Genomic DNA, 24,303 nt, shown 5'->3' with positions numbered 1-24,303 from the left:
TATAGTATAGATACAAAAACAATGTCTGGAACAATAGTTGATATGGTTTTTTCATAATGCTGGCTGATGTAGCAATCCTCTGACTCTCATTTTTCAGCCACCTTTTTTCCCTTTCGCTACCTTTAAGCATACCCTATGTTGGATTTCCCAGGATGATGAGTGGAAAACTTTGTTTAAGAGAGAGGAGTAGAGAGAATAAACGTACTCCCCATCACACGGCCCTACCCACCATGGTTTTGTTCACATGCATCTCTAAAAGTAGAATCACCACCAATTGAATACGTAACAATGGCCACTTAGAGCCACCAGGCCTACCACTTTATACCATTTAGGTGACGTTTGGTGACGCAAACAGGGTCACTAAGATAATCTTAAATTAATGGTGATTCTTATCTCAAAAAAATTTGATTCCGATAATATAAGATTACCATATTTGGTATACTATGTTCCAGTAATTAAAGTTTTCCAGCTATCCACAAATAACTCGTTTGGCATTTCATAGGAATCTAAAATTACTAACCATACAATACAAAAACAACCCTAATATATTCCATAAAAATATATTATAATAAATTATTAATATTGTTATCAATAAAAACATATTTATTAATTTTAAAAAATATATTAATTGTTATTGTAGCATTAATTCTATAATTTATACTTATAATATATTATTATTTTAATTAACATTTATTTTGAGTAGAAAAAAAAGCATATAGAAGAATATATTAAACAATTTTGTAATATAAATTAAAAGTATCATAATATATTTTTATTATAATAAAAAAATAATTGAATCATAACAGGATACTAATATGATTTAATAAACTATTATAATATAATATATATAAATATCAATATAGTAAAACATATATAATTTTGATATAACATATTAGTGACATATCGACATTTCTTCACTTGAGTGGGGAGCATTTTTATCTGAGATGATTGGATACGCGACCTCGGGCAGATTTCCGATCGCCAGCACCATGTAAGATCACTATAGTGCAACCAAACATAATGATGCCGTCACTTCCACTCATATTAGTCTTGATTTTGGAGTCATCACCCCACACCAAATACTCTCTAGGTAATTTTGGATCCACCTAACGGCCAAACTCCAAATATATGCCCAACACATAACACAGTGCTCATGAGACAGACCGAGATATATACTCCCGAGAGCCTCCCTGCATTAACAAACTTTGTGGAAGAGAACCATCAAACATTTCTCCTTCAGAAAGAATCATCACAATAGTTTCAGGGTTGCTTTCCACAAAGTTGTAGTCATGATATCATCATTCTACTACCAACCTGAATTGACTGGGCTAAATAAAGAACTGCCCAGAACTGGTGAAGGGAAATTCATGGTGGACCTCTTTAGACCTGTCACATTCAGGCATGGACTCAGGAAACCAAAAAGCCCAGGCAACCACAGGCAACCACATCCAAATCAAGCTCTTTCGGAAAGCAATTCATAACAGTCTGAAGCTATCAACCACGCATTAGTTTCTAAAGCAAATTGACCTCCCAGCCTGATGATGTTACGCACCATTATCTCAGCTCGACAGTCCAGCTGTTGTTCAAGTTCTGAAAGCAAAGAATAACAAAAAATAAAATTTAGGCAAAAAGCACCGGCCGTTGACATCTGAAATAGACTGATGCCCTCACACAAACGAAAGCCTTAATGTTCCACTTCATCACCCACTCCATTGCTGATGCCTACTCAAAAAGTCTGTGGCACCATCAAGCTGATCCAGATTACCAGATGACCAGCATAAAACCAAAGCATTGACCGCAGGAACATAGGACGCTACATGTTGTGCCTTGAGAGAAGCATGATGTGGTACACTCATAGATTCTGCAATAATCTCTGATTAATATGCTTTGCAAAACATTCACCAGTTTCCCAACAAGAAAATGTTCAGCTGCTTCCTAGCAAATGAAAAGGAGTGAGTCGTCATCTTAAAGAACCAGGATCTGCTTTACTCTTTAAAAAGCTCCCCTTGAAGTTCAAATCCCATCCAATGGTCAAAAGAATGTCAAAACCCATCCAGCTAGATTCTTTAAGAGATTGGGTCGGTGGCAAAAGCCAACGAGAAAGATGACATAGAATGAGAAAAGGCACCATTTCGTAAAACAAAAAAATGCATGCTTTGTTGCTTAATATGTTGCAGCAACCCCGAAGTCGGGGATGCCTGCAGTACATTTACCTAATGTGGAGCCTCCCCTACCACCATAATCCACAAATGAGTCTGAAAAGTACAGTTAAGAAAGCAAGCATGAAACATAATTTTTAACAGCCTCTCCCGTTGAGTTTGTTTTTGTTCTAGCTTTCATGCCAACAGAATACTAAGCCAAGAAAATCATACGAGGGTCTAGGACCTGAAGCACCAACACAAACGAGATTCCAGCAAGCAGAGGATCGGATTGCTGACTACTACAAGTCTAGATTATACCAATTTTGTTTGCAACATCAAGAGCATCATAATCTGGGGTCAATCTCACGTATGCCTTTTTGGTGCCGTCAGGCCTGTAAAAACATCAGAAAAACCAAGATTCAGAAACACATCGGGGCTCAAGTACAAATGGAACCTGGATAGCATATTATAGAAGTTGCATTAGGAATACCAAATGGATACCAACCTGATCAGAGTATTCACTTTCTTTGCCTGAATGTCGTACATCTTCTTCACAGCTGCTTTGATCTTCTTCTTGTCGGCTCGAATATCAACTATGAATACGAGTGTGTTGTTATCTTCAATCTTCTTCATGGCAGATTCGGTAGTCAAGGGATATTTGAGAATTTGGTAGTGGTCGAGCTTGTTTCTTGGTGGAGCACTGATCCTAGGATATTTGGGATTTCTCTCTTTCTTGAGGGTCTTGGGCCGGTGAAAAGTTACAGATGTGCGGATCTTCCTGGTCTTCTTTTTCAGGGATGACGCTCCTGACTTCACAGCCTTGGCAACCTTCAACGCCTGAGCTTTGCCATCAGGCTTCTTGGAGGTGGCTGCTTGTATATGATTACACAGAATTGAAAATCAAGAAACATGTTGCTTTTAAAAAGGATGGAGTATAAAAAAAAAATACAACCTTTTGGTGGACATCTAGGAAAAAGAAATATTCACAATATGTCACATGCTTTTCCCCATGTTTGCTAATGTAAAACATGCAGCATGGCTGAATAATTAGCGAATGATTATGACATGCCAACTCAATAAACATGCTTACATCAGTTGATTCAACCCAATTCAATCTAGTGGTGGTTTTCAATAAGAATAGAATGATATGAAAAGTCAATTTAGCCACTGTATCAAGTTGTCCCAAATCATCCCATTGTATTGTAACACTAGGACCATACATTTGGAAGGACTCGTTCATAGGCGGCGGTTTCTAGAACATCATTTAGCAATGAGGACCAGTGAAATTTGTATCAAGTGCAAAGTCCTCCCTTTACCCCCTAACTGCAGTTACTGGACTCGTATACACATATCAGAGCCCCAGCATGTCCGATGCCCATGCACGTCTGCACCCTAACACCAATTTTTGTTTTTCTTTTGGGACATTGGAGCTTTTGAAGTCCAGCATGTGCTGGACTCGCAGCCTTCTCTTAAAAGGTGCTCAGAGGGAGGCTTCGGAGTATAGCACATGCATTGAGCTTCGTGGCTTTCCCGTTGTATATAAAGAGTAGAATGTTTTTAATTTCCCACCAAAATTTCTCACATAGTATGCCGTACCGGTTCGGTACTGGTACCTAGTATGGATGGCGTACCGATACTCGGTATGCCAAAAAATTCCGTACCGTACCGCACCGACACTGTGCTAGCGTGGCACTGGTATGGAGTCAGGTATCAAGACGACAAACCTTGATTTTTCATTTCTTAAGACTTGCCATTTTGCCTAACCAACTAAATAAAGAAGTAAAAGACTTGACTGTGCTAAACATGTCCACTAATACCAATAAAGAATAATTATTTAAACAACAAGATGACCTGCAATTGCTAATTAATATGTTGCAAATATGTTCACTCACACACTGCATTTATTGAATCAAGATAATGTGATACTAAACTTAAATTTGCTCTCTTGTACCAAAAAAAAAAAAAATTTTGCTGTATCGATTCATTACAGTATCAACCATTATACAACTAAAAATATGACATATATAGCATACCTTTAGCAGGTGGGGCCATCTTGTAATGTGAAGATAAGCTTCAGAATCTCAACTGCATTCAATCATTAACGTGTCAGAAACATAACACACACAACTAGGAGATATGAGAGCTAGTATTCAGAAACCTACCAGAACAATAGGTAACAAGTTAAACTGTGCAGTCATGCACCCATACAACTTTAGGTTAATGGCGAGTACAATAATTTCCCTGATTTATATGGTTCATGCAGGAACCGGATAACTAAAACATTCATTCTGAAGAAGAGCCTTCCAGCGCCATTACAGAATATATAAGGAAAAAAAAAACAAGTAAACCTTAAAAATAACCAACAGCACAAACTCAGCAATTTGCAGGTTGCCTTTGTATTTCCTTTTCTATTCATTTCAATTAAGGATATTGTCATCTTAAAGGTTTGTACAATGAAGGTTCCATTTGATTCATCAATTGCTTCAATAAATTTAATGCAAAAAAAAAGCAAGCATACAACTCAAAACCTTCTGCCGGAGCCCGGAGGACTTGTTCCACAAGTTTTCGTGCAACAAATTATATGCACTTCAACATCATAAGAACCATATCAGTATACAAAATTCTTCTCCAAGCATTAACAATGTACAAACAGACAACCGACCAACCATTCTTCGTCCTCCAAGCAATGTGATTCTCTTTTCCTTTCTCGTTTCTTTAATGCACAAAAGCCAGATGAAACAAAAGTAAAGAAGGTACAGAGAGAAGATTCAGGAAAGCTTTCACGAATTCATGGAAAGCACCAGAAAAAGGGAAGTAAATTGTTAATATTATATATTAAATCCATATGTGGGGATAACCCTACGCATGAAACAACCAAAACAAATCCAAGTTATCCCACAAAACAAGATAGAGGGTAAGTTAACAAAATGTTGAAATCAAGTCAATAAAAAAAGTGGAAATGTGTGCTTATGCAAAATCTACCATGCACCTAGCATGTATCTCCCACTGCAGTGACCCCTTATGTCCCATTATGAGGTAAGTGCCAATCAGTCAGCACATATGCACAAATAGCTACTCCATTATTACCAACTAGTTTGGTCAACTCTCATTACAAAGCACTACTCATATAATATTACCATGATTTTTTAAAAGCATATATTTAAAAAAAGAAAAAAAATGTCCTGCTCAAGGTCGGCAGAACTGTCCGAAACCGCCTAGTTCGAGGCGCCCCGAGCCGTACCGGTAGCGGACCGAAACGGTTTCGGCAAAGAAACCGAGACGCCATCTCCAGACGAGAAGAAAGAAAGAGAAGAAAAGAAAGAGCAAGCAGGAGAGGGAGGAGGCCGGCAGAGGCCGACGCTGGTGTAGGTGCGGAGGCCGACGCTAGTGCAGGTGGCGGAGGCCACAACCAAACCCCTATTCTGTTCCCCTACCGCAGCCTCTGCCACATGCACCAGCAGCGGCTTCCGCCCCCCTCTGCGACCTGCACCAGCGCCGGCCTCCGCCACCCTCCATCGGCCTCCCTTCCATACTCGCTCTCTCTTTTTCTCTCTCCCACGGTCTCCTGTGTCAGTACAAACTCGGCCCAGCATGGCACAGGTCCCTACTGACTCATGTCGTCGAGCAACCGATGGTGCTCGGTACCGGCACAGCAAACCCTGGTCCCACTATTACCAACTAGGTTGGTAAACTCTTAATACAAAGCATTGCTCATATAATATTACCATTATAATATTTTTTTAAAAAATAAATGTTTGGTAATAAATATTTTACCTGCTATTGACAATATTGGTTTTGTTATCTTTCTAGTTCGTACTTACCAACTAGGTTGGTCAGCTTTCAATACACCTTAGCTTTGTTACTCGGATATCCAAGATGATCACACTTTTGCATGTCTAAATGATAATCAGACAATTAAATTACACTATAAAATGCTCTATACTTCAATTTTTCAAAAAATGTACTATTATTCGCTTATTTAATCTCTTCCTCTTTTAAATTTGATAAAATGTTAAACCAAATCAAGTGATATCGTATGTATCCACCAAACAAATTACTATGCTCATAAGTATTGACAATGTCTATATATCTCAAGTTTATATTTTTCTAGCATCCTTACTTAATATATTATTATTTTTTTGTATCTTTATCATTTTCAGACAGACCCACTAAAACTATGAAAATGTTTTAATCTCAGTCTAGATCAAAATGGAAGCAGGATCTGATTTTTCAAACTCTACCAGTACTGCACTACATGTAGCAGTTCCCATAAGGCAGCCTTGTTCATGTCTAAGACATCAAAGGGGGAAGTCAGTTCTATTTACAAGATGACCCATGTTTCAGTGATCTTAATTATGAAAGATAAAAAACCAAAAAAAAAAAACTCAAGACTTAATCTCATTTGCTACCATGACATCCAATATTCTGATGCAAAATTGTGTCAAGTTAAATACCTTTTTTTTAATTTGCCCAAAATACAGAATAGACCTATCAAACTCATAGGCACCTATTTCACCAATCAAAGGATTACAGGTAACCGTTTGTTTGTTTTATTTCTCCATTGCTAATATCAATGAGTTCTATATTCCTTCAATTCGCGTAGAATCAAAAATTACCTATAATCCAATTTATGTTCTTAATCAAAATATAAATGATTGAAAACCTAAGATCAATAATAGATCGCATCCATGGCTATATCAGACAATGACACAATGTAATTGAGCATGTCCCTTTTCTTGTATAGGTTAAAGAGGGACCAAAAATTAAACCTGCTTAAGAAAATATCTCATGTATTGGGACAAAGAAATGATTATAACTTTTCCATTCATCTAATTGCAATTTTTTTTCTTGATTGTGCAACCACTAATGCTTTATTCCTAATTCCCGTTCCATCATCTAGACCGTTCTATTACTTTTAGAACAATGTTGGATGACCCATGTTGTCTAAGCATGCTTTAACTGAATCCTTTAATAGTCCCTTCAGTTATCTTGTTGTTGAAATGTTCACAATGGTCCATGGATCATGAAGAACATCATCTAGACTAACATTTGCTGTACTGATCGATACCATACCGTACCGGACGTACCATACCATACCGAACATACCATACCATACTGGTACACAGTCTTTTACCGTACCGACACTCGGTACGTCTCTCTATCTCATATTGTACCATATACTAACACCGTAATAGGATGGTACTACTACGGGTCTGCTACCAAGGTGGCGAACCTTGATTTAGACCAACAATTTATGTGAAGATTTTCCTATTCGATAGATGTATCACATTCTTCCCCCTTGAATTAATCTTCATTAGGATTAACTAAGAAAAAAGACAAAATTTCCAATCAAATTACTTGATAAGGTTCTCGATAAAGCAAATGCTACTATTATCTGGATAACTCCAAAATAATCTACATAGGCATAAGCTGAAATGGTAAAATTTAGTTCAGAGAGTGGTCAAGGCATCAAAATCAAGAATCATGGAGCTAACTATGAATCTTCATTCAAACCAATCACAGCTAAATTCCATTAGTAAGATTAGCAAGGATATGGCTGCCTCAGATGAATCCCAAAACAGCTCCACTAAATGCTGCAAACAAGAAACCCACTGTAGTAATCCATCTAATTTTCCTAAACCAAAAATATAAACTACTAATTATCTTACAAACGCAAATATGTGTTTGAAAGTTTGCCTATAAACGATACTAGTTAGGTAAAGTCAACACTAGATGCAAGTTAACTGTGCATCAAATGAAAACAACCAATCTTACTATTTCATTACTAGACTATCATCTTCCAATAAAATTCTCATGTGCCTTAATTCCCCTTCATAAGTCCAAAACATGATGCACATGATTGTCACTTAGATGGCAGACTCAAAGTAGACCCTACCATGGCCTTTCATGGACCCATTCCAAATCCATAGACTTTTGGGTGAGGAATGGGGATGGATATAGACAAACCAAAGATATTAGATCTTGGTCTGGGCCTAGTAAAGATATACATGACCCAAAAGATTCTTACACAGTTAATTTTCTTAAAAGTGTAATTGTTAATTATTATAAATTAACTCTTATGAATTGTTTTTCTAAATAGTTAGATAAGTTAGTCCTTGCAAAATCTCAGATCCCTTGATTGTCGTATGATATTACTATTTCCTTCCCATTTTCACATTAGTTTTTCACAAGTGGACCTGCTGGGGACCAATAGCCAACCCTGAACCTAATATGAACCATGATTATAAGATCCGTCTTATGTTTTGTTTTCTAAATGTTACACAGATTAAAGGCCTCACCAAATCCCTAATCTTTTGATCATTTGGCCAATGTCGCTATTTTCTTATTATTTCCATTTAGTTTTTCGCAGGTGGACCAGCTTGGGACCAGGGTCTGACGAACCGGCCGGTTCGGACCAGTCCGGCCTGTAACCGGTACGCCGGAGCAATGAAAACTGGTACGGACTGGTTTTGTGCCGAAGACGAAGAAGACGAATAGAAGGAGAGAGAGCGCGGGGAAGAGAGGGAGAAGATCTGTGGCCGCCATCGGAGAGCCGTAGAGGGGCAGCGAAGGCCGGGGGGGCGAAGCCCGCAAGAGGGGCGGGGGAACCCGCGGGGGCATGGCGGAGGCCGAGGCCGCGACTTTTTAAATTTGGAGATTTTAAGTGAAGTCGGCAAATCTGTTGTCGACTTCACTTAAAAATTCTCAAATTTTTTAATTCGGAGATTTTTAAGTGAAGTGGCACCCGATTGCCGACTTCACTTAAAATCCCCAAATTTAAAAAGCCGCGGCCGCGCCCCCACAGGTCCCCCCCCCCCGGGCCTCCGCCACCCCTTCATAGCTCTTCGATGGCAGCCACAGATCTCCTCCCTCCCTCTCTTCCCCGCGCTCTCTCGTTCTCTTCTTTTTCTCCGGCTCCGGCAGGAAAGAGCTGGCCTATTCGTATCGGCCGGTTCCGGTACGAACCGGAACCGTACCGGTCTGGTAGGCGACTAGCATGCCTACCGGTACCGGTACGGCGGACCTTGCTTAGGAGTGATAACCAAACCTAAAGCTGATACGTACACAAACCACAGACCTAGTGGTTCTCACCATCTAGACTTGGACCCAACTTGATTGATGGACAGAAAGTACACAATTCTTACAAGTTGATTGATGGAGGAGATGGGGGTGCACACATTAAAACCAGCCTGATGCTACTCCTGATGATGCATAAAACATTAGCATTGCTGTCATGAATGCATACACATAAATATGACCTTTGTATAAAACTTGTAAATTTCAGTTCCCATTGCCTACTTCTCTTCCCTTGCACAAAACGTTCCCCTTCACAGGCTACCTCAATCTTTCATGGCTTTCTAAAAGAAAGGCCAAGAGCTTTTCAATTCATTTCCTCTTTCCTCATCCATCATTTCTTACTAGAATTTAAATTCCATGCAGCACCAATATACATGCAAGATCTGTTGTTTATAAAGACCACAGAGACACTACAAAGGAAAGATTTATCTTAGTTACTGTATCCCACCAGACTCATCAAACCATGAATTTGCATGCTAGTAATAAGGGAAAAAGGGAAATATATGGTGCTTGTAAGGACAAAATACTTAACAGCAAATAACTTTAATATACCTTTCTTCCACCAAAAGGCAATTCCGGAAAAAAAGGATCTCACACAACTTGAGTAACAAATTATTAGTTTAACTTGATTGATAAAGCATATAAAGCCCATAGCCTAAGAAAATATATAAAAGAGGCCGACCTGCACCCCTATAACTGATCTTTCAAGACACAGTTTTCCTGTTCAAGTGGACGCATGACATTGCATACTTTCCCGTTGAATGCTATAATAGGAAATTTATAAAACCCGCAATTAAAGTTAGAGCCGCCATTGAAATTAGCACTGTCAAAGAAATTTTTTCTTTTACGCTGCTTTTTTCTTCTTAATAAAGATTATACCTCTAATGATTTCATAAACTTGTCTTCCAGCATCTCTTGATGCAAAAATTCATACGTAAGTTTTTCCAAAGTTGATATCACACAATCTGCATTTCGATTCCCTAATAAACATTACAAATAATCAAAATGTACTCCAAAAAAGGGGGGGAAATCTACAAGGCCAAGCACAAAAAAAAAAGAGCAGCTACTAACTTATCCCTCATCCCAATGAGTATAATATAGAGACAAATCTGTCCAAAAGAGATTTTATCGAAATAGAAAGCTGATAAGTTTGACAATGATCACATTCCAAGGTAACCAAATCACAAACGAGTCACAACAAGTAAGCTACTCAGTCCTTGAAATGATTCCTCTGAACAGGAACATAGCCAATAAACCTATCACAGGAATTTAATCCCTAGGAATCCAAGAACATGGAATCAAACATTAAGAACCATAAATTTCAAAGTACAGATTCGAGGAGAAAGGAGACTGACCGTTTTCGTGGAGCTTCTTCCGAGCGCCTCCCACCGTCTCTCCCCGACCCACCCCGAAAACCCTAACAACCGACGCGTAGAAATTGGAGGGCCGCCGGGAAAAACTTATAGGATTCTTGAAGCAATCATGTCCGTCTAATTAGGTTGATGGAGTGTTCTCGCCCGATGAATCATTGGCGCCAGGGAGCCTGGGTTCAAGCGCCACGGTTCGGTGGATCGGGGACCGGGTGAAAAGAATTTAGTCCGGGGCGGACCGGGTGTAGGATTGTGATTTGTGCTCTTTGGTTCCTATATTCAAAAACGTCGCGATAATTTTTGATTTAAATTTTTGCATACATACCCTCCTAAATATTAAAATTTACGTGAATACCGTTCTAAAATTAATATTTACATATATATCCTCATCAAATACTTATTTTGTATGCATACCCATGCTATCTAACGTCGTTAAGAAGTTCGCAATTTAAAATTAAAATAACGAAAATACTATTAATGGGTAAACATACAAAAAAAAAAATATTTATAAAGGCATATATGAAAATAGCAATTTTGAAGGGTATTCATGCAATTTCATATATTTAGGAGGGTATACATGAAAAAAAAATTCTTATATTTTTGCATAAATGCCCTTCTAAATATTAAAATTTGCATAAATGCCCTGTAAATATTTCTTTTCGTATATCTACTATTAAGGATATTTAAGTTATTTTTAATTTTAAACTGCTAATTTCTTAACGGCGTTAAATAGGATGGGCATATAAAAGAAAAATGGAGGGTATACACGCAAAACAAGTATTTTATAAGGGTATACATGTAAATATCAATTTTGGAAGCATATTCATGCGAATTTCAATATTTAGAAGGACATGCACGCAAAAAACTCTTTTGATTTTAACATCTTAAAAGCAACCCTAACCATAGGGTGACTTTGCATTTACCCTATTGTTTCACTTGATTTAAAATGTCAAATCATTGAGCTCTCTTTGACCCAAGATTGTGGTACTTACTAGATCACAATTTCAAGTATTCTGCATCGTTAAACCAAGAAACTAGCATGTCGTATTAGATCTAGGTCTACAAATAAATTCTGTGCTCGACCATCTTAGGTTGGTTGTAGCCTTGATTGAGGATTGACCGATAGCTCTAGATCCTCTGATACCAGCTTATCTTTATTAAAGTCTCAGGGAGATCACTTCAAGAAGTTGGAGATGCGGATGCTCTGTGGATTCTCTAGTTGTGGCTTTATGCTTATTTTCTAGAGATCCAACCATCTCTGACTAATATACTAAGGTTATGGCTATCGGTCTTTCCTCGCTTCTGTAAATTATTTTAAGAAAGTTTTATCAAAGCTCAGCCGTAGGGTCATAACTCTCTAGTTTTCTTTTCTCCGTTTGCCAAAGCCTGCTTTTTAATTTTCCTAGTGGCTGACATGTCCCTAAAAGAGGCCAAGGCCATAGGGATCCTCTGGAGGGACTTCTTAGTCCCTAGGGATCTTCATGTGGGATCGGTTATAGAGAAGTCAATCAGCAAGTTCAGTTGAGCAAAATTCTCCTAACTTCTTTGCTCACCAGCTTAGTCTTGTCAAAAACATTCCATGTCTGCTTTTTATTTTTTATTTTGGTAAACCAGCGTCTCACTACATATAGATATAAATACACCATGATAAATTAGAATACAAAACACGATTGAGGCCCTGAGAGATAGGGCCAGTGCCATCCCATAGAAAAGCCTCGGAATGATAAGCTACTGAGAAGGCGACTCAGTTAGTCGCACTGTTCACCTCCCGAAATAAATGTGCGACCCAGAAAAAATCAAGATTGTCCTGAAGATGGCAAACATTCCCGACTAGTGGGTGTAGATCTGGCATGGCACGTTCGCTCTTGATCTACTCAATCACTGTGGCAGAATCACCCTCCAAAAATATCTGCTGAGCCCCCAAATGTACTCTAGCATATACGAGATCCTCCCGCCGCGCGCAGCTACGCCGTTAGGATGAACTCATCAAACATGCGCCGTCCTCCTGCCGCAATCAACCTGAGCTCCTAGTCTCTGATCACAAAACCAACACCACATCTACTTCCGTCCTCTGAAATACTGTCGTTAAAGTTTATTTTGAGGAAACCAGGGGATGGGGGCTCTCAGAATACCATAAGCTTTTTATTCTTTAAATACCTCGTTCTTTGATCGACTCCCCGTTTCCGAACTGTATCTGGTTTCTTTGGTTGACTTCCTCTACGAGCAACTATGCTTGGAATATAACTTTAATCTATCATGACCAGAGAATTTATGGATTGGTGGAATGCTTATATCATCAAAAGTCACTTCGAAAAGCAAGCACTATCTTAGCTCGGATTAATGTTGGCTCATCTCTTAACTCAATGGGTGGAGATCTCTCTTCTGGTCCTAAGGCCCTGTTTGGGAGAGCTTTTGGAGGGCCAAAAAGCACTTTCTGGCCCTCCAAAAGTACTTTTAGATAAAAAATTGTGTTTGGTAAAATTTCCGAAAAACTGTTTCAGCTTTTCCAGAAAGCTGAAAACAGCTTTTTGGAGAAAGCTCCAATTTGGAGCTTTCCGAAAATGTTGTTTTCAGCTTTGTCGGAAAGCAGTTTTTTTGACCAAAATATCCCCAACTAAATTTTTTTTTCCTCTCAAATAACTCCATCCCCAAGCCTCATCCTCTTCCACCCATCCCCCTCCCTCCCCCTCTTCAATGCCAAAGTAATCCCTCCTCTCCCTCTCCCCCGCCGCCGCCCTCGACGCCCTCCCCCTCTTCTCCCTCTCCCCCGCCGCTGCCCCCGAAGCCGTCGGCCAGGTAGAAGGAGGAGGTGGATTCGGCTGCGGGAGAGGAGAGACGGGGGAGCCAGAGGCGGTGGTTGTCGAGGTCGGGGAGGAGAACATCAGGGATCTAGAATCGACGGCGGGGGGCGAAGTGGTCCTTGTCGATCTGTAGGTGGAGGATGCCTCCCGGGTAGACGGATAGATGGAGGAGGAGGGGACGAAGGGGATCGCGGTCGGACTTGGGGTCGTCGCCAGCGGTGGCCTGGCAAAGGGGCTGGGATGGGAGGAGGGGAGCGGCCGCAGGCTCGGCTGCGGACGTCCCGCGACGCGGCCGGCCTCGGCCGGCTTCTCCCGGCATGTGTCTCCTCCGCAGGAAGGAGAGGGCCGACCGCTGCAGGCGCTGCTGGCCTCGGGCCGGCCCCCTTCCGAGCACCGATTGCCTCCTTGCCTCGCAGGAGAAGAGGGGAAAGGGAGAAGAAGTCGGGAGAAGAGAAGAAGAGGAGAAGAAAGGGAAAGTTTGGGAAGAAGAGAAGAAAAAAAAGAAAAAAAAGAATAAAAAGAATGAATAAATAAATAAAGTATTTATATAAATGAATGACGAATGAATAAATAAATGAGATAATAAATAAATATATTTCAATGAATAAAATAATAAATAAAATAAATAAATACATAAATATATATATATGAATGAATGTATAAATAAATAAATAAATAAAATAATGAGTGAGTGGCAAATAATCTGATTTTTATGATATTGATAGGTACCGTGAATTTGTCACCATTACAAATAGTTAAGTAAAGAGATAATTTGTTAAAGAGATAAATGGTCATTAAAAGGGTAAAAAATTTATTTATACTAATAATTATAATATTTTATATATTTATTGTTGTATTATACTATAAATATAATATTATATTACATTATATTATAATACATTAATATGTTATGTTAAATAATTTAATATTATGTCATATTATGAAAAATTAATTTATACTAATAATTATAATATTTTATACCTTTATTATTGTATTATACTATAAATATAATATATATTATATTATACCATAATACATTAATATGTTATGTTAAATAATTTAATATTATGTTATATTATGAAAAATTAATTTACTCTAATAATTATATTACTATTATGCTATGCTATGCAATGTCATATTACTATATTATAATAATATTATTTTACATTATAGTAATATTATATTATATCGTATATTATGTATTAATATATGTTATGTTTTATTATGCTTTGTTGTATAATACTATGCAATGTCCTTTATGGTAAATTTGTCATACAAAAGTACTTTCTCAGTTTGTTTACCAAACACATGTTAAAGTACCACAACACTTTAAAAATGTAGTTACCAAACGGCAAACAGCTTTTTGTAACAGCTCTACTTCAGACAGCTCTACTTCAGACAACTTCATTGAAGACTTTCTTGATTCAGTCAACACCAATAAAAATCGAAATCCCCAGTCTGAAGAGGAGAAAGCAATGGCCTAAAAATTCAAGTCCACATTCTTTTCCTTAATATGACCGAGAAGTAGGATGAAGTGAGCTCCAAAATAAAGGCATTACTAGTGTTGCTGACTCGCCACAGGACAAATCCTTAGAAGATTAAACTCAACAAACTGAGCTCACTCACCCTTTATTAGACCATCTCAATCATCTCCTTGCCGACTTCATTCCAAAACTCCCTAGGAGTTTTCCTCAACCATTGGAGCAAACCCTTGTTCTTACCACTGATACAGTAATCGGGTTACTCCAAAGTCCAAACTCAAATAGAATTTGGGTCTCTTGTCAATCCAAACCCAACTTATCTTCTAAAGCATCACCCTCCAACTCCTTGGCTGCCAGTAATGAGGTATTAATTATTATTTTTTCCTGTACCTGGTCTTATCATTTCGACTTGATCTCTTTCTATAGAGTATCGATGGTCATTCAATCTTTCAATATTTGGCCAATAGCAAGGCCATATTATGAGCTTGCTTGGCCAAAATTACTTCTCTTGGCTCCATATCTTCTCTCCAAGTTTCGGCCAAGATGCACAAGGCCAATAGAGTAGTATAAAGTATTGTCGAGATCCTAGTGGACAAACTCATCTCTTCTAGAAAGATGCCCAGAAAATCGAATACAATTGCGACTTACAACACTCAGCCTACCTTTAGATAAACTAGGTCTCTGATCTTCAAGTAAGGCTAACTGACCTCTCGCCCATTCACTGCTCGTTAGCAAATCTAACTGAGAAGGTTGACAAACTAACATCCCAAACAAACAGCTCCAGTAACTAGTGCTAATTGTCCTCCACTATGTGCATTTTGATAAATGTTAAGTCTCATCCCATATCATGATTTTTTTGCTAGGTCGATAAAGAAATTCCATAAGTCATATGATCAATCCCAAACTTGAAATGGTCGATTTACCTTAGATGGCTCCTCAACCTATCCCAGCCAATGCCCTCCTCAATTGGCTTATGAGGCGTCGTGTTCACGTTGGGCTGTTGTTTCGTTCTTTTTTGCTGAGACAGGATGGAAAGAGGATAACAAGCCTACGACAGGGTTTGGTAGTTGTACGGGTATGCCACTAGCTTTATCGCCAAAATTGAGAGAAGGTGCTAGGCTCAAATATCTTGAACCTTCAAAGACTTTTAATTACTAGAATGCTACCTAAAGTATTGATAAACTACTAATAATCTAAAAAATAATGAAGAAGAGAGTACTAAAAAAAGATTCATCCATATTCATGTCCAGCCAAAAAGTTAGTTCTTTCTTTAAAATTTCTCTCTTTATACTCTTCATTCCTTTTAGCAATAACTGCATGGAAGTGCCTAAAATCCTATCCGGTGCACGCCCTGATCGCTTATGGTCTCTATTCCACTCATCATGGCATATACCAATTTTAAGTTTAAATTTGAAAATGTCCCTTCAATTCTTCATTACCTATCCGCATCCGCTTATGACCCAATGAAGTGCAACCGATCCTGAAGCTCAAGCACCCAATTAATTTCATAAAACTTTAGCTTTAATAGCAATAACCATGTTCAGTTCACTTTCTAGAAAAACTTTTTTTTAGACTGCTACCTTTTCTGAATCCCTTTCGACTTTGGTGTTATTCTTTCCTTGGTTTCTTTTGGCATCCAGAACTTACCATCCTCCCTTACAAATATCATTCATCAGCTAGTTTTCGCTACCACTATCCACCAACGGTTCTTTGTGCGCCACATGGTGCATGATCGAGATATGGTGTAAATAGCAGATCCTTGGCTGCTTGGACTGTTTTCCAAAAAAAAAAAACTTGGTTCACATACTTGGTTCATGACCCCTATTTAGCAAGAGGACCTATTTTATTCATACTTTATTCCAGCACTGCCACGTGGTTGCGTACATATTTATTTATTTATTTATTGGTAAAACGGCATTTCATGTAGCTCTAACATGAGTACAACCTGCCAAATTAAAAGAAAGTAAAGAGTACTTTCCGGCAAGGAAAAAAACTTAGACCACGTCAAGCATTTGCTTTCAATGGACAATTTAAACTTAGACCTAATCCAGTTGTTATTAGGTTGGATCCATGGAGAAAAAAAATATATAGCCATTGAATCATTTGAGCCAGGCTATATCAAACAAGACCCAATATCCAACCCTATGGTATTCAAGTCTGCTCAGGTGGGATCTAAGTTTAAGTCTAGTTCAAAAATAAAAGTACACTATTCTATCTCTTGAACAAAACCTTTCTTTCTTTCTTCCTACTTTTATTAGAATAAAGGCCCAGCTGGGACCAAGCCAATAGTATTCAACTTTTGGTGACCTCCAAGGAAAACTAATGTTAACATGCATCCCAACCCTAAAAAGAGTCCCAACATGGAATGTACTACTTGTACTGTCACAACATATGTGCTTCAACCATACTTGAGCTTCAACCTATAAAAATAAAATAACAAAAAACTTTGATATCCAACTTATGATCCTAATGGAGGTGATGGACTAAAAGAGGGATTAGAGATTTCAAAGCTATGGGTTTTGAACCGAGTTGTTATCCAATGTTTGACCCATTTTGGAGCCAAATAAGGCTCCATTGGCTCATCTAGGCCCAAACCATGTGCTTTTCTTTTTCTTTTTTTTTTTTTGCTAAAGCAGGTATGTCATACAATACGAGCACGGATACACCCAACAAAATCAAAAAATAACATATCACGGAGGGCCCAAGGTAACTCTCCCTCTACAGCCCGTAGGGTGCCCCCAGAGCGACTAGTCATATAAGTAGCTATCCAGTCTGCAACCCCATTGACCTCTCTGAATACATACTTGGTCTGAAAGGCCACTCCATCCCTCACCATCGCCCAGATGTCTCGAAGCAGAGGATGACCCGCTCCACCACTGCAGAGATTTTCTTGGATCCAATAAATCACTGTGGCCGAGTCACCCACCAAAATAATCGAGCTAGGCCGTAACACTCGTCATGTATAACCAAGACCAGCCCAAACAGCTCGCAGCTCAGCACCGAAAACTGAGATGTCAAACCCATGTTTTCAAACGGATAATATTTCAGGCCTACATTCGCATGCGTCTAAAAACTTGAGAGGATCCGAGTTAAATTTGGTCAAGACCGGGTTAATCCACGGATTGACGGACCAATTTGCCGGCCTAAATTAGAAAAGTACGCGTAGAAACAAGGATCGAGTCCTACGCTAATCCACGTTCGATTACCCACCGCACGGCTCTCAAAGCGATCCGAGCACCGTCGGAAGGTGAATCCCACTTTCGCACGCCCAGCCCGATAAAACACGTCGAGCGGAACGCAGGACTAATCGTGGAAAACGCGAGACAAATTCGTCCCCGCTATTTAAACACCGTCACCACCGGGGGTCTCCATTTACCTTAGATATCATCATCCCTTCCCTTCCAGCGCTCCCCCGTCTAGCCATGGCCGCCTCCGCTGCTGCCCTCCTCCTCGCCGTCCTCTCCCTCCTCTCCGCCGCCGCCACTGCGAGGCCCGGCGTCCACTTCCACCCCTGCAACACCCTCCTTATCTCTTACTCCTTTTCCTCGTCCTCTGCGTCCTCCTCCGGCGACTCCCTCGTCGGCGATCCCGCCAAGACCCGCCCCACCGGCTTCTTCGCCGTCTACCGCATCATCACCCCCTTCCGTCCCCTCCACACCACCTCCTCCTTCGGCGATCTCTACATCCGCCCTGCCCAGATCCGCCGCCCCGGGCTCCCCCGCCGGGCCGCCGTCGTCCCCGCGGAGCCCGTCGCCACCGCCTTCGGTTTCAGCTCTCTCCAGGAGCGCGCCAAGGACATCCTCGTGGTCGTCGTCGGCCTCCTCTTCGGGGTCGGCTGCGGCGCCCTCACCGCCGCCACCATGTACCTCATCTGGTCCCTCGTCACCAACCGCTACGAGATCTGCGGCGCCGATGTGTACTCCGAGGAGGAGGACGAGGTCGATGAGGGCCCCAAGAAGGGCGGGTATGTCAAGATCCCTGCCACCGAGCAGGCCCCGGCTAAAGAAGGGTATGAGGGAAATTAAGATTAGGGTTTCCATGAATAGTGACGGGGGTGCTTATATATATGATACATAAATTTGCATAGTCTCGTGGTTTGTGTTAACTTATGTGATGTCAAGTGGCTCTCCTCTTTGAGGTTTGACTTGAAATGTTGCATTCTTAATGCGTATGACATGGAGCTTAGTGTTTAATTCGTTGTGATTGTGATTTGCGGGACACTTCTATTCCTTGGATATTGATAGGTTTAGGATTGTGGAATTTGGTTGGCTTTGTTCTTGAGATTCTTGACTTTGATTTTTGGCTTTTACTTGGTTAATGTTTAGGCATTCTCTCCTTTTGATGATTGTATTACAATAGTAATATGATACATGTTTATAAATGATTATTATCAATATGGACTAAAAGAGGGCAGATTTTTCCAGTCTATAATGAGTTCACAGGGTCTTTGTTGCGCCGTCTCATTACCGGATCCTATACTGATGCCACACTAATACTATGTTGGTATGGTACAGAGTTTTTTTTTATGCTACCCATACCGTGTACCCTAACCGAATCTCAGTTCAGGCCGATACGGCGAACCATGGTTGGGGATGTACTCAAGGACATATGTATCCCTATCCCCCAAAGCATAGGTATATCTTTTAGTAAACTAGAGAGAAGACATTAATAACAATGTCCTTAGCAGTTGATTTTGTTGATTTGGTTGTTGATCTGATGTTACTCTCTCGAGTTCTGTTAGGGGCTTCTCAATGTAGTTGAAATCATGCTTGGGACAATGAGTTAATTGGTCTTTCATTTGTAAATAGAGCATATGCTACATGCAGAGTTCTAGAAACAGGGCATGTAAGTGTTGATATTGACTGGTCCTTTGGCTTATTTGTTCCTTAAAATTGTGACCAATAAGGTGGATCTTCCTACCTACCAAGCCCCAACTGGCCACTGCTTAGTTGCTGGAAGCAGGAGCAGTTGCTCAAGTTATTTGGATGCAGGCTTCTGAAGTGGTTATGTCATCATTGGTAGAACTTTTTTGCTACCAAGGGCCATATATATCTCATGGTTATCCTTTCTTGCCTAGATTTGCCTTGACCAGAAATTTTTGGCACCAATTTGTGGAGGGATCATAACAGGTTGATTGCTAGTTTTAAAATCTGTTCACTCTACTGAGCTGCCTCAACTGTAAGTCATGTTTTATGGCCAGCCCATATTTGATGGGAAAAGGCTTGGGTGATGATGATATGTTCTAGTTTGTTATGTATTTTTATGTTCATATTAAAGCTGGGAATATGAAGATTCTTGAAGTATCTTCCTTTAGAATTAGGTATTTGGTTTGCTAGGAAAATCAACATTTTGTTTAATTGGAAATTTATCTACTAAATGTATGTTAGGATTTTAGTAGCTAGCTTTTTTAGGTGCCCCTTTTGTACAGGGCTGTGGTAAGTTCACAATGTTATGACTTGAGGATAAATTTTGAACCAAAAGTTTTCGTATGATTGATTGCACATCTCTCTATCTCTCCTCATCCTTGCTTACTCCTTTCTCTAAATGGAAAATAAACATGAGATTCAATTATTATAATTGTTTCTCCTGAAATTGCATCAAAGAAAGTGGATCGACACCATGGAGGCTCGTCTTGAAATTGTTGCAGAGAGGCATAAAGAACAAGGTACCAAGTTTGATCTTCATAAAAGAAGATATGGACTTTGTTGTTTAGAGGATTTTGTTGTTTGTGACTGTGAAAAAGGTAATCATCTAGCCTGGTAGAAGAAACTTCTGGTGAATTCAATCTGATGGGTTAAAGGTCTCATAAGAAACTTCAGTTCCAGTGATACTTACAGGTTTGTTTGTTGCTTCATCCAATGTCAACATTAATCATTATGGTCAAAGGATGCCAAGACCTAATGGTTTGACTGCCTAAGGGATTGATGTCGGTTTCTACTATATGATCATGGATATTCAACAATGGACATAAACTTGTTCATTAGCATGATATTAGACAATATTGGAAAACTTTTGAAGGTTATTTACAAGCTTAGCTTGTTCAAAACTTCTTAAATTAGATGGTTGAATCTTTACTTGGTTAGGAGATAGCTTTGAATATCTTGATTAGAAAAGTCAATGTTACTCAGACTGGGATGTCTATTTTTATTATATTTATGTTGAAAGTGTCTTAGGCATCATGTTGGATTGATAAAGTCTTTGGCTTGTTAGGGTTGTGTCATAAAGCCAATTAAATGCCATTTTTTTAAAGGCTGAGGGGAGATGTGCCTTAATAATATGAAGACCGCTAACTCTGTACTGGATGCAAAAAAATTTCTTGTGGTAATTCCATACCCCTTTCTTATTTCTCGTCTTTTTTATGTACAAAATTTGAACCCCGAAGGACTTTGTTATGGGTTTTGATTTTTCATCCATTAGCAGCAGAAGATGATTGCAGAATCCTGTTGAATTAGAGGAAAAAATTCTGAATATGGTTGTTGGGGTTATGAAAACATCTGGCATATGCATAGACTCGTATTTCATTTATGAATAGTCTTAATGATGCTAATGACCAATGGTGCTCCAAGCAATACATTTGTTGTGAATTTAAGAAAATGAAGCACTGTACTAACATGAGAACCTTTTTTGTGCAAGTCTTTGCCAAGGTTTTTGATTATCTATTGTTTCTTTGGTATTGAATGGAAGTTCATTTGATAGACTTGTAAGCAGTTTTTCTGCATACTAAATGAATTAAAGGCTAACATCACCTCTGGTGAGAAGCCTATGAGGTCGACAAGCTTTTACTGGTGCATATTCAAGAAAAATACTTCATATTTGCTATGCATGGTTTTGTTAATGGAATTCTTAGTTAATTTTTCTTCAAACTTTTAGGTTTTCATGGGTACACCATGTCAGGAGGAAAAAGTTGAAGGTCCCTTGGGCATGTGTAATGGAACTTAGAACTCCATAGACATCATTGTTATTGTTAACCAAACTTCGTAGGCTTTTGGTCTTGCTATGCTGACTATAAACTTATAGTAAAGTATTGTTGAAGATTGGGAGAGCTAGATTGAGGAAGTGTGCAGTTATAGTATGTACTTTCTTATTTTCATAGTTTAGATAATTTTGGTGGATGGGATTTGCCCATGTTTTAGTTTTACCTTGCCACCTAAATTCATGCTTTTATTGCAATGGATTGTATGACTGTATGGTGGGACCTCAACTTTGTTGCTCGTGCATGATAGAAGGTAAAGTGTAGCTGCGATAAATTCTTGACAACATCATGCAACATTAATGAGTATCGTTTTCTTGACGCTGCTATTGTTTCAAAATTCTGATATAGTTTTTATATTCATAAATATAAATATGTACGAAATATATTTAGATAGAAAATATTAACAGTGCTACTATTATCAGTGTTATAAGTTGCATGCCATTATAACTGTTATAATGACTCTTATAACACAGTAACATTTTAATTTGGCGTCCCACAAAATTCTGGCTTCATTTTGTAGGGCATGGTTGTTATTTTAGGGAATGGCATTATATCATGCCTTCATTTTTCATTCTTTCTTTTCTCTAAATGGAGGATTTCTGAGAGCTTTTGAAAAAGTGACTAAGATTGGAATTTTTTATTTGGAACTTGTTATCCCAATCTAATACCCAGCATATGTTATAAGTTCGCATTGAAACAGGGCCAATATTTGGGAGTCAGGGGACTAAGATTATAGCTTAGGCTGAGGTCCGTCTACAGTGCCCTTCCCAATCTGCACTATATGTTTCCTAGGTTACAAGGTTAGGATATCCATTGTGTTAGGCTGGACCCAGGCTGAAGTTTCTCGGCTTGCTATCAATCAAGGCCAACAGCCTTTTGTGATCCGCAAAACCGAATCTGCACTAAATATAATGCTTTTATGTATATAAAATTTGTATCTACTTTATAAATTTAATTAGTATATTTAAGTGGTCTTGCTTGTAGCAAGGATGTAAATCTTGGTGGGATGGCGGGGCGTCCCACTATCCTGAGTGTAGGGAGGGGGACTGGGATATCCACCATCATGAGTATCAGGACACAACATGTCCTGATCCATGGTAAAACCAGGACAGTCCCGTACCAGAGTCTTTGCGTCATTGATTCTAATCATGTTAAGCCTATTCAAACCAAGGAATGCGGAATTGTCCCGAACCGGATGGCTCCGCCCGTTCCGAGCGGTACCGGTGACTTACCGGTACGGCTCCGCCGTAGAAAACGGTTCACCATAGGAGACGGAGAAGAAGAAGAGGTAAGGTATATTTAGCGAACATGGTAAAATTATTGCCTGTTTGACTATAAGTATCGATTTAAAATATATGCGCTGGTGGATACTTCAACACAACTTAGTAAATGTCTGGATTTGGGGTTTTACTCTTGCCATTTGGCAAATATAAGGTGCCAGTTTTCATAATTATTTTTGTGTTTGTCAAACGCCTAAGTAATTTTGCTTTCCTTGATTGTAGATGGCCATGTTAATTGCTGAAAGCATGCTGAGAATGTGGGCATAGTGTGAACAACATAGTGTTAATCATATATGTCCTCATTCTCTTTCTGTTTGTTGTGTCCCCATGTCAGGATTTTTTATAATTGCATGTCCGGTAGCTGGGGATATTTGGCGCTCATTGAGGCGGCATTGGTCATAATTTGTCTACATTGAGCTTGGTCAGTGTTTACAAAGTTATTTGACTCTGCACTATAGACCTTGGCCCAACTGAGTTAAGCTCAACACCATTGATCTGCACTCTTAGAGGAGAAAGTACTAATGAATTAGTTTTACACTTGTAATGAAAAATAGACTAGAGGATTCACTCTCATTTTATCTATTATAAATTAATCGTGTTAGTGAATTTACTCATCATGGCAAAGATGAATCATATTTGCCTAGTTTGAAGCAGACCATCACCTAGGAGGTGATAATGGTGGAGTTTATAGGATTTCACCTTGGTTATTTATTAAAGTAAATTTTTATGGTGATGTTTTAGGTCATTTAAGACAGAATAGCAATATAAGATTCTTTCATCAACTTACATTTAAGAATTGATTTTCATCATTCAACTTGGGTCCCTTACAGAAGTCTCAGGCTTACTAAAGAGCATTTCTGATGGGTGGAAGGTATCTGGGGGAGTACAATATGGTTGATAGATTCTCCTCATTGATAGCATTTATGGCTGAAGGATGTATAGTTTCTTGACCAAGCAAATGACGCAAAATTGACACAGAATGAGGTTGTTGAGGCATATATCTTAAACATATATATTCTTAAACTACCACTGCTTGGATTGTTTGTTCAAACAATGCGACATTAGGATTTTTCTTTTATCATTTATTTTGTCCCTTTTTCTTTGATTTGCTTGTGCTGAACTTTAATATCCTTTTACTCTTAAGAAATTAAATTGTGAATTATAGTCTTAAAAGCCATTT

The 24,303-nt window shown here is 39.0% G+C and overlaps 2 protein-coding genes across 2 annotated transcripts; one reads left to right on the top strand and one right to left on the bottom strand.

The window, feature by feature from the left end:
- Nucleotides 1-2,130: 2,130 nt before the first annotated feature.
- Nucleotides 2,131-10,682, bottom strand: LOC103712982 (large ribosomal subunit protein uL23-like). Its single transcript, XM_008799707.5, has 4 exons — nt 10,574-10,682; nt 4,175-4,226; nt 2,647-3,010; nt 2,131-2,533 (listed from the first exon to the last, which is right to left on the bottom strand). Exons 2-4 carry the CDS (start codon nt 4,191-4,193, stop codon nt 2,449-2,451), a joined length of 468 nt encoding a protein of 155 aa, XP_008797929.1. The 5' UTR covers nt 4,194-4,226; nt 10,574-10,682; the 3' UTR covers nt 2,131-2,448.
- Nucleotides 10,683-18,180: 7,498 nt separating this feature from the next.
- On the top strand, nt 18,181-19,063 carry LOC103712981 (uncharacterized). The gene has a single exon (XM_008799706.5). It carries the CDS (start codon nt 18,293-18,295, stop codon nt 18,893-18,895), a length of 603 nt encoding a protein of 200 aa, XP_008797928.3. The 5' UTR covers nt 18,181-18,292; the 3' UTR covers nt 18,896-19,063.
- Nucleotides 19,064-24,303: the final 5,240 nt, after the last annotated feature.

This window comes from Phoenix dactylifera, chromosome 6, assembly GCF_051530095.1.
Source record: "Phoenix dactylifera cultivar Ajwa chromosome 6, Ajwa_hap1_PhDact_Kaust_v1.1, whole genome shotgun sequence".
In the NCBI taxonomy this organism is placed as follows: Eukaryota; Viridiplantae; Streptophyta; class Magnoliopsida; order Arecales; family Arecaceae; genus Phoenix; species Phoenix dactylifera.
This window is presented reverse-complemented; position numbering and strand designations above follow the sequence as displayed.